This window comes from Tribolium madens, unplaced genomic scaffold, assembly GCF_015345945.1.
Source record: "Tribolium madens isolate multiple individuals breed KSU strain unplaced genomic scaffold, Tmad_KSU_1.1 Scaffold_1;HRSCAF=32;Tcas5.2_LG8, whole genome shotgun sequence".
Taxonomy (NCBI): Eukaryota; Metazoa; Arthropoda; class Insecta; order Coleoptera; family Tenebrionidae; genus Tribolium; species Tribolium madens.
Genome location: NW_025400984.1, coordinates 3,104,205 through 3,116,160, shown reverse-complemented (window position 1 = coordinate 3,116,160; position 11,956 = coordinate 3,104,205). Strand labels below are relative to the sequence as shown.

The window sequence follows — 11,956 nt, the reverse complement described above, 5'->3', positions numbered from 1 at the left end:
ATTTTAGTTGATTTTGTGTAGAAATATAGAAGAAATAAAACAAAAAATTCTAAGAAATATACACAGGGTGTCACAAAATGAGGGGGGCAAAAAGTAACACCTGACATTTCTCAGGTTAAAATAAAGCGATTTAACTCAATTTACATTTGGGGTTATTTATTAGCCCTATCTTTTTGTTACACCTTGTACAGGGTGTTTTGTAATTAGACCAAAAAAAAACTGACAAATAAGATAACAGGAACATTAAAAAAATGTTAAAAAAAATCTATCTGAAGATTTCGAAGTTAAGAGGGATTAAATTTTGCACTGTGACTATTTATTTCTGTTAAAAAAATATACCTATAGTTTTACATGTTTTTTTGCTACAGACTGTTAGAAGAGGTAACAAAGAAGCTACATCTTGGATTGTAATTATTTGTAGCTTTTATTGACAAAGTTTTTGTACCTTTACTGAATAATTATAAAAAAAACATACATACTTATACAAGATCATCGGTAACAATAGACATAAAAAAATGTCAAATGTCAAAAATTTTTGGCAGATAGAATTTTTTTAATATTTTTATTCTTCCTGGTATCTTATTTTACTTGTCGTTTTTTTTGTCCATTAACAAAACACCTTGTATAATAACATTATAATAAAAACTAATAATTTATTTTAAAAATTAATAAAAATGTTAGTTGGAACCATCTGATTCTCAGGTCGCAAAATATCCTTATCTCACTTATCTGCTCATTAACACCTATTTGATATTGGATCGTAAAATTAAAATCTACTTTTTTTATTTTATACTCAGTGTTAAAGAGTGCTTTTATCAACTAATTTCAGTAGATAAAGTAGTATTTTATAGTCTAGTGAAATAAAGTAATTTTTATATATTTTTTTATATATTTTCATCCATTTGTTACGAGTATTAATCCATTATTATTGTTATTAAAATGTATTGGAAACTAAAAATGACGAATTTGGCAGGAATTGATTGGGTCAGATTTGTTTATTTTTCTTAATTATTATAACTTACAAGACATTTTAATCTATATTAAAAAAAACAGTTGTAGAAATGGTAGGACGCCGGGTGTAGTAATTGTTTTATTTTTTATTTATGTTTATCTGAAATCTGAACATTTTTTTCAAGTTATAATTGATTACCTAATTTTTTTTTAATGTTTGTCCTTTATTTACACAACATGTTTTTGAAAGATAGAAATATAAATATTTAACACATTAATTAATGTTTTATGAATGTTTCCATTCTTAAAGCAACAACGAAAATAAATCATATTCAATCATAACAGCATGTCTTTCAAACAAATAACGCGTTTGCTGTTATGTTCAGTGATAATCTGTGCGACGAAAAATCAACACAAGTGTGTTTACAAGATTTTGACAAAATATTACAACCCGCCGTGGACAATAATGACCGTTGATACAAATCTGAAACCCGCATATCCCACCATTTGTCAAAATAGTTCAAATGAAAATTTTATAAAAGTCACTCATAGATTACCGAATATATACATAATCACACTAGAAAATAAAAATCTTGACGACATTTTTTACAAACTTCAAGAAGTTGAAATGTTTGATTCTAGAGCAATTTTTATAATTATTTTAACACTTTTTAGTCCTGATATTTACAAAATTCTTTCACATCATTTTATCTATAAAGTTGTAGTTGTGACATCCGACTGTGATTTAATTACTTACGACCCCTTTATCAACGAGGATGCTTTTGCAACGGGGGTGGAACCCATAAATTTGGGCGATTGTACTAATTTCAATTTTTCCTCAAATATTTTTAACAAAACATTGCCACTCTACTGGAGAAATACAACGGTTTTGACAACCTATATCCAGCATTATCCTTATGTGTTTTTGGAAGATAACGTTCTCAAAGGTCAATTTTTCGACATTTTGGCCGTCGTAACGAAAAAATTACAATTCCGAGTCAAACTCAACGAATTTTGCATTCAAAATGACACGTCCGAAACTGTACTAAGTACAAATTCAATTCAATTGCAATTAGCAACTTTGATTAGATTTTTTACAGGTCGGTAAGACTCACATGATGCTGAATCATCGGCGTTCCAACGTTCATAATTACTTCAAATTTGATTTAATTCAAATTAATTTACCGGCGCATTTTTACTGGTTTGCCCCCAATTGTTCTTACCTACCAGTCTGGAAGATTTTTTTCCACCTGTTTGATTTTTCAACTCTGTTTTTTACTACAGTTTTTCTTTTTTTATTAAGTGTGATGTGGTACTACATCTCGAAACGAAATGATTTAGTTTACGCCATTTTGCTAAATTTTCAAATGCTGATCGAGTCAGTGATTTTAAATTTTTCAAAAATTCGTATAATTTCGACTCGAATTTTGACAGCGACTTCGATGTTTGGGTTTTTGATCCTTTCCAATGTTGTCAAAAACGAGTTGCTTCACTCATTTACCACACATGTGACTCAATGTCCTTACAAAAATTTGCAAGATATAATCAAAAATAATTTGAAATGTTATGTTAGCAATGATATGAAGGATTATTATCAATTTCATGACTCAATTCACAGTCAATACGTCTTAAAGTGTGTTTCTATTGACGAAAATGACGATCATAGGACTATTTTTAGACGAATAGCTACACATAAAGACACTGCAGTGATTAGTAGAATGTTAAAATTTAAATTTGCCTCTAATGATCTCTCTCGACAAGGTTTTGAACACACGGTTGGACATTCTATTAAAGCACAAGTGAAATTTGATTTTGTTTTCACATATTTTACTAAAGGTTTTCCTGTGAGCGACAGTTTTAATTTAATTATTCAAAGGATGGACACAGCTGGCTTAATCATGTTTTTTCGGGACCAAGCTTTTTACAAAATTAATCAAAAACTTAATCGAAGGAGAGAACTTTTTTCGAAAAATGTCACTCTTGAAAACATTTCTTTTGTCTTCTACTTGTGGTTAATTGGCTTAAGTTTTGCTTCTGTAATTTTTATTATCGAAGTTGTAGAAAACAAACTGAAATGAAAGTCACAAATTTTGAAAAAATGTTTTTTGCGTTTCTACTGTTGCATATTAAGTTTATTTCTTATATTAAGTGTATTGTTTTCTACTTTATAATTATGATGCGCTAAAGTGAATTTTATTGTTGTACTTTTTCATAACGCTAATAGAAAAATTACAATAAAAGCATTTTTTGATAACTGTTTTTAATTTATACCAGCCACTTCCACTATAAACTTTCGACTTGTTTTCAAGTTACAAGTGATTATTTCTAAAACTAGAATTATTTTTTATTATAAATCGTCGTCAGAATGTATTTTGCGAAAATAGTAAGTGTTTTATTTCTTCTATCAGTGATTTATGCAACAAAACATCGACTTAATTTTAATTTTGCCACAACGAAATGTGTTGAAAAAATTTTGGAAAAGTACTACGTTGCACCTTGGACAATATTATTACTAGATTCAGACATGTATTTCCCATACCCTTGCATTTATCAAAGCACATCAAAAAATTTTTTTACAAAAATGATAACCCAACTTCCTAACATCTACATTATCACACTTACAAATCAATCACTTGAAAAGATTTTTGACTTACTTCAAGAATACGAACTTTTTGATCCCAGAGCCTATTTTATAATAATCCAAACGGCACCTTTCAGTCCCAACATTTTCCGAATCCTTGCCAAGTATTTTATTTACAAAGTTGTTGTCCTGACTCTTGAGGGTGACTTAATCACTTACGATCCTTTTATTTACGAGAATGTGCTTGCAACTGGAATAGAACCAACAAATTTAGGAAAATGCGACTGGTTTAACTTTTCTATAAATATTTTGAACAAAACTTTAAATTTTTTGTGGAGAAACACGACAGTTTTGGTCACATACGTCGAGGATTTTCCTTACGTTGATGCAGTCGGGGACACGATATTAAACAACACTCTGGAAGGAAAATTTTACGAGGTTTTTGAAGTGGTAGCAAAACAATTACAATTCCAGATAAGTTTTGAGGAATTAACTGTCACAAACGGAACCGAAAACACTGTTACAGCTATGCTAAGTAATATTCAGATTTGGAAGTTTTTCAATTCTTTTTGATCAGATTTATTGCAGCTTAAAGAAAGACACATAATGCTAAACTACCGACATTTTGACATTCACACTTCTGCAAAGTTTGATTTAATTGGAATTTACTTGACGCTGGATCGTCACTGGATTGTTCCCCAATGTAGTGAAAAGAAAGTTTGGAAAATATTTTTTGCCAAGTTTGAGTTGTTTCCACTCATTTTATTACTTTTTTGTTTAATTGTGTTAAGTGTGTTTTGTTATTTTCTAACAGATGCAAACGATTTTGAGCTTTCGATCATACAAACTTATCAAATGTTGTTTGAATCAGCAATTAATTTGGCAGTTTTTCGAAAAAATTCAATTCGAGTTTTGACAACATTTTCACTGTGTGCTTTTGTAATAATTTCAACACTTATTAAAAGTGAGTTGCTTGATTCTTTTACAACTTATGCAACCGAGTGTCCTTTCAATAGTCTACAAGACATTGTTAAAAATAATGTTACGAATATGCACTACAAAATATAGGGCGGCGGCATGGGATGTCAGTCACAGTCAGTCATAATTAGTGGAATMGTGAGATCGACGTGAGAAGCGTTTCGTTGAAGATTTGCACTAGATTAAAAAGAATTATATAACATTTTTTTAATCTAGTGCAAATCTTCAACGAAACGCTTCTCACGTCGATCTCACAATTCCACTAATTATGACTGACTGTGACTGACATCCCATGCCGCCGCCCTATATTTTGTAGTGCATATTCGTAACAATAATTTACCATGTTTCGTCGGTTACGACATACAGAAGTTTTATCAATTTGATAATTCTTCCAATCAGTAAGTTTCAAACTGTTTTCCTTTAAACGACAATATTGATATAATGGTTCAATTTGCGATTGCAAAAGCTGCTTTTGAAGTTGGTGCAGCTTTCGTGACCGGTTCGCTACAGTATGAAGTGGTTAGTACTATGATCCGTCTTTATTTTCCAAACGATTCATTTTCAATGCATTTTATTAAACCACAAATTAAAGCTGATTATTTATATGCATATTTTACAAAAGGTTACCCTCTGTGTGACAGTTTTAACACTGTTGTTCAAAGGATGGATTCTGCTGGCATAATTCAGAATATCAGAAATGTGGAACTGAAAGAAATTACAAGTCTGCGGCTCTTGACTGAAAAATTTTCTTCAGAAGTTATTAAATTTGAGAAAATATTATTTGCTTTCTATGCTTGGTCAGTGGGAATAGTTATAAGTATTATTACTTTTTTTATTGAAATTTTAAGAGCAAAGCTAAAATAAATGACAATTACAATAAATTATGATTAAAAAATGTCAAATGTTAAAAATTCAGCATTGTTTGAATTAAGTTATTTGTGACGTTACCCGTATTAGGCTTATTGATTTTTTTATTATTTTTATCATTTTTATTCTGTCCTACAAATTCATACATATGTAGCAGTTCCAAATTGCGTTAATTTTTTTATTGTTACATTAAAATAATCTTTGACTGTCATAAGTTAAAGACGATTCGATCAATCTAACTTGTTTATTTCAAATTTGAGTCACCCAAATTGAGGATAATGGTGTTTAAATTAAGTTAATAGACATATAAAATACCATAAATTTGTCGTTTTATCAGTTTGGAGCGAAATATGTAATTGTATGTGATTTTTCTACAAACAACAGCTTTTAAAATATTTATGAGAATAATTTCGATTCAGATCCAAAAATATAAACACAATTGATTTATTTTATTTAGGTAAATAGAATGAAGTGGCACTGTTTTCTCACTTTTGTTCATATTTTTTGGTGCAATGGTGTCGTACTTGACTGTGTTAATAGAATTCTGGAGAATCATTATCACCCCGGAGATATAATTTTAGTAATGGACTCACCAGACTTACAAATTCCGTTACCATCGATTCGGCAAAACGGCACTCATTCGGTGAAAAAATTCGTTTACCAATTACCCAAAATCGTTGTGATAACACTGACCGCTAAAATTGATAAACATTTAATCACTTTGGAAAAAATCGGAATGTTAAACCCGCGAGCCAAATTTGTGATTATCTCACGTGAAACAGGGGAATTTTCTGAAATTTTTAAATCGCTGTCTTTGTATTTCATCTACAAAGTTGTGATAATTGACCAAGAGCGGGAAATTGTCACTTACGACCCATTTGTTGGCGAAAACGTGAATATCAACCCTGAACCGTACATCCTGGGTGGTTGTCACAATTATTCTCTTGCAAAAATTTTCGATAAGAAAATACCAAAACTGTGGAGGAACACCACAGTTCGAGCGATTTTTGCCGAACATTTTCCCTATTTGTATTACGAAAACCAGACTTTGCTTGGCGAAAACTACAAAGTCCTCAGCATGATTAAGGAGAAATTAGAGTTTAATTTAGTGATTAAAGAGTTAGATGAACGCAAATCGTGGATTTTTTTGGGTTTGTACTTTTTTACAATTTGTTCACTCAAATCGTCCAGGCTTGTTACAGAGACGCGATTTTCACATAATTGGAAACCTACAAACTTTACAGGCTAGTAGCCACTTGAAGGTCGATTTGGTGCCGATTGATTTAGCCGCGCACTTCTATTGGGTGGTACCCAGGGGGCGACAGGTACCCTACTGGAAAATTTTTTTACTCGACATTGACTCTCTTGTCTGGACGTCAATTTTTTTCGTCCTGATTTTGCTCACAATTATTTGGCATTACATCGAGGGCCGAGGGTTAATTTACTCGTTTTTTACCCACTACCAACTCTTCTCGGAATCCAACAGTTTTAAGGTATTAAAAATCAAGAAAATTTCAAACCGGATTTTCATCGCTTCGTCCATGTTTTCGTTTTTGATCATTTCGACGACTTTCAAGAGCGAAATGTTGAACTCATTCAACACGGTTCTCTACGACTATCCAATCAAAAGTCTTGACGATATTATAGCCAAAAACCTGTCGTGTTATGTATCACAAGACATGAAGCTTCTCTACAAATCGGTCAGCGATTTCTACTTCAAATACGTCTCAAATTGCGACGAATTGGACGACTTAGACGATCAACAAGACATTCTTCTTAAAATCGCGCTCGAGGAAAAGTCAGCAACGATTTCGCGAAATTTGAAATTCAAATTTGCTGCTAATACTCTGCTGCAAATGGGGTACCAAAAACCTCCAATTTTTCTGATTCGGAAACAAGTCAAGTTTGATTTTTTGTATATTTATTTGACAAAGGGGTTTCCTCTCCATGATCGAATTACCCAAGTCGTGAGTCGGATGCATTCGAGTGGTTTCACGGCTTATTTTAGAAGAATCGTCGATTATAAAATTGCAAGTGCTTTGAAGTCGAATGAGAAGATTCAGTCGAAAAATTTGGCACTTGAAAATGTCTCAATGGGAATTTATGTCCTTTATATTGGACTGTCTTGCAGTTTTGTGGCTTTTGTCGTTGAAATTATTTTGTATAAACATAAATCTAGTGTGGAAATAAAATAAGGTTTGTAATTTTGTATTTAATTAATTAAAACTGTCACGCTTTTTGTTCCATCAAAACTGAAACTTAAATTCGACAATTTGAGAAAGAGACATCATTTCAGGTTTTTGTCACCGGTTTGTTTGTCATTTCTTGTATAAACTTAACTCTTTTTTATATTTATTAATGTGCATCAAGTAGGTTGTAAATGCATCTTTAATTTAAAGGCGAATTCACACAAAAAGTGTCATTAATGTCATTCAGAACAAATTTAATCACATCAATAATGACAAAAATCTTTATACAGGGTGTTCTACGTAATTTTACGAGGCCTGCGCCTGTAAGATGCAATCAATAATACATATTCCGATACGAACTCGATTACAAATTTTGAAAAATTGAATAATTTTCTCTAATTTGTTCACCCTTTAAAAAATTACAACGTTTTTAGTTGGTTAGTGATTAGGATAGATAAACTAGAATCATATTCATGCCGACTCTGGATAGAACAAATGATAATTGTTTCTGAAAAACTGCAGTTTATGACTATTAATGAAACAGTGATTAGTTTGACAACTACTGTCATGGGTTTCCAAAAATTAAATAATTAAATGTATGTTTTTTGTATCCAGTGTTCTGTGATTTTTGTATATTTGGGTGCGTACATTAGGCGCAAGCCTCGTAAAGTTATGTGAAACACCCTGTATTTCCTACCCTATGTTAATTATACCTTGTTAATTTTAATTATTTTTTGCTACCTGGGGTACACATTTATTTGAAAAAAATTATTTTTAGGGAAGATTGACGTTAGGATTGTTTGAATTTTTGCATGGTTGCCACATGCACATGCACATTAATATGAAAACGAGTATAAATAAAAATTAAAACTTGACCTGATTTTTTAAAATTCGTGTTTGAAACAGTATTTTTTATTGCCGGTCATGTTGAGAAATTACATCAATTTCCAATGAACGGTTGTTACTGGAACAGCATTTTTCCATTAAGTTAATTATTGTAACTTAATAAAATTTTGCCACTTTGATTTTATTGATCATTGATTGTTTGTACGATGAGTGTAATTTTTATTTTGCTCTTTCTTGCACTTGATTTTAGTAAAGCTAAAGATTTGAAGTTTAATATCACAAGTTTCAATAATAAAAATCATTGTCTTAGTAAAATTATCACAAAAAATATTCTTTCAAAATCAGTTATTTATTTAATAAACTGTGATTTTGAAATCCCATTTCCCGTCATTTATCAGGATTTATCCAAAGATAATTTGCAAGTTTTTGAAATCCGGAAAGTGGACTTGTATGTGATAACAGTGAAAAATAATTTAATAGAGATTTTAGAGTCTCTTGTTAGTTATGACAATTATAACCCGAGAGCTAAATTTATTATTTTGACTGACTTATTTGAAGAAGAAATTTTTTCACAATTACGTGATTATTTTATCTATAACGTGTTAGTATTTGAAACTTCAAGTCAAAACTTAATAACTCACAATCCTTATACCTTCGAAGACATTTTTGCACAAAAAATTGAGCCAAAAATTTTGGGAAACTGTGAAAATTTCACTTTTGACCAAGCAATAATTTGGGAAACGAAATTGCCAAAATTGTGGCGAAACACAACAATAAAAACAGTATTTTACGAATTTTTCCCTTATTTGTATCTTAAAGATGGGTCAATAAAAGGCGGCGAATACACGTTTCATGAGTTTTTTATTGCAAAAACTGGCTTTAAAACCGATGAACTGATTCTCAAAAATGACACTGCGACTGAATTTGTGAAGCAAAATGGCAGTTTCGTTGGCGTTCTAAGTGGGTAAAGTTTTTTCCAAATATTTTTTATATTTTAGTTTTTTAGAGGATCTCTATAATCGCAAGATCCAAATTTTGATGAACTTTCGACAAGCACACTTGCCTGCTTTTTTAGATTTTGACTTGGTACCACTTAATTTGGGTGCTGCGTACTCATGGGTAGTACCAAAAGCTCGACGTGTGCCATTTTGGAAAGCGATTTTTCTTACTTTTAGTGGGTTTCTGTGGTTAGTTATTTTATTTTTTCTTGTGCTGCTTGCAACGACTTGGCGTTTTTTGCAAAAGGGGGATTTTATTTCGTCTTTTTTGACCATTTTGCAATTAATTTTGGAATCAGCAAATAGTGAGATAACCAAACTTAGGACAAATTGTTCTCGAATTATGATTTTAGCAACACTTTTGCCTTTTTTGGTGATTTCATCTGAGTTCAAGTCTGAGATGATTCGATCACTTACTAGTTTTTCTTACGAGAAACAGATTAATTCCCTTAAGGATATTGTTGATAACGGATTATCTTGCAATATTATAAATACCGTAAAAATGACCTATTTTTACTCCAATGATCCTTACAAAGATTACGTCCAAAATTGTGCAATTCACGAATTTGAAGAGAAAAAGGACGAAATTTTTGACCGGATTGCTTACAAACGCGATGTTGTAACCACATCAAGAACCACTCAGTTTAAACACGCTTTGAGCAAATTTTATGAGTTGAGACACAAGGAACCTTTGCTCCATATGGTACCAGGACCAATGGTCTATTACTATATTTATTTGTCAAAAGGGACTCCGTTTTATTATAGATTTCTTGATATTAGTAGTCGATTACAAGCATTTGGGTTTAAAAAAATGTTATTTGAACGAAACAAATCTAAAGCTGAAGCAGTTCTGAAGTCACATGCAAAAATCAAATCGGATGATCTAACTATTGAGCATATTGCTGTAGCGTTTTATTTGTGGTTTTTTGGGACTGGTGTAGCGTATGTGGCGTTTTTTGGAGAAATAATGATCAAAAAACGAGATTTGAATGAAATGTGTTTTATTGAGTAATTAGAAATAAACCGCTTTAGGCAGTGTTTTATGTGTTTTATTTTTTTATTTTATCGGAAATATAATTTTTGCACAAAACTTCTGCTAAAAACACTCCAAGAGCAACAACCAATACAATAAACAGAATATAAAATGCCACAACGACTTGTCTGATTAATAAATTTCTCGGTTTTAATAATTGATGAAAACTGATAACTCTTTTTGATTGCCAAATTTGTATTTGTATTGCTCATGAGTCTTGTAAACGCTCATTAGTATGGTTGCTTTCCGGTTGAAGAGACTTTCTAAAATTGTTTTATCAGTCTGAAAATTAAATTAAATTAATAAAAATTACTTAAAGTGCCGTCATAACTACCGTTTCTTTGATCAAAACCGGCAAAATCTACTTTCAAATAAGTGTTGTTATTAAAACCAGCTCGGGAAATAAACTTTTTATAAAGGAAAAAATCACCTCTTTTTATTTTGGATTCGTCTTTATACAAAAACGGGAAAAAGTCGTGAAACCTTCCTGAAACTGTTGTATTTCTCCACAATTTCGGTATCTTTTTTTCAGCCATTATTGATAAGTCGAAAGACTCGCAACTGGCCAAAATTTTCGGTTCAATGTTTTCATCAAAAACGTTTTCGTTTTTAAAGGGTTCATATGTCGTCAAACTCAGACTTTCCTTATCCAACAAAATCACGTCGTAAATGAAATATTTGGATAATTGTAAAAAAAAATGTTTTGTGTCAACTATTTCAGGAACGACTATGATAAAAGTCGCTCTTGGATTATAAATCTGAAATTTTAAAAGAGACACTTTACTATTGTTGCAACTTGAATTTCTTCCAGTGTGACAATGTAAACATCTAGTTTAGGAAATTTAAAAATGTGGAAATACTCTAGTGATAAATCCTGATACACCACGGGAAAATTTTTTAATTGCGAGTTAATAAAAAAAAATCGAAGTCCGGAAGACTCACTTTACTAATAAGTTTTTCAAGACAAACATTTTGTTCCACACTATTTCTAGAAACTGGTTTAAGCAGTCAATAATTTTTTGCGCTTTAATAAAGAACAAGTGAAGAAAGGAGAATAAAAGTACAAAGCATTTTTTAAATGTTGATCACAATGCTTACACATTTGAATATTTAGGTTAAAACAAGACCTTAAAGGGGGGTACCCTCCTTTAACCACAAAAACTTGCACCTTGAACAAATTATGAATTCCTTTTATCATAAAACAAAACGTTTTGTACATTTTTTTTTAAATATTTGTTTGACTGTATTTAGTTTTTTTTATTCTGACCATTAAACTCTACTGTGTCATAAAACATTCAAAAAAAGCAGTTTAGAAATATTTTATATTAATTCATCTTTTGATAAAACTATCTTTTGTACCTAACGTTCACATCAATACCATATGAATATTTGATATGCATACGGCAATAATCATACGTTCTAGCACAATTTTACTACAATTACTCTGAACTCTGATAATCAGCAAACAAATGATTGCGTATTAAAACACAAAATTAGCCAATTGTGTATTTAA

At 31.0% G+C, this 11,956-nt stretch overlaps 2 protein-coding genes across 2 annotated transcripts; both read left to right on the top strand.

Annotated features, from left to right (window-relative positions):
* The first annotated feature begins 4,767 nt into the window (after nt 1-4,767).
* Nucleotides 4,768-7,572, top strand: LOC123004070. The gene is made up of 2 exons (XM_044397185.1): nt 4,768-6,528; nt 6,569-7,572. The coding sequence occupies exons 1-2, from the start codon at nt 5,844-5,846 to the stop codon at nt 7,570-7,572; spliced, it is 1,689 nt and encodes a 562-aa protein (XP_044253120.1). The 5' UTR covers nt 4,768-5,843.
* A 1,878-nt stretch (nt 7,573-9,450) lies between these two features.
* On the top strand, nt 9,451-10,422 carry LOC123004069. Its single transcript, XM_044397184.1, has one exon. The coding sequence runs from the start codon at nt 9,451-9,453 to the stop codon at nt 10,420-10,422; it is 972 nt and encodes a 323-aa protein (XP_044253119.1).
* Nucleotides 10,423-11,956: the final 1,534 nt, after the last annotated feature.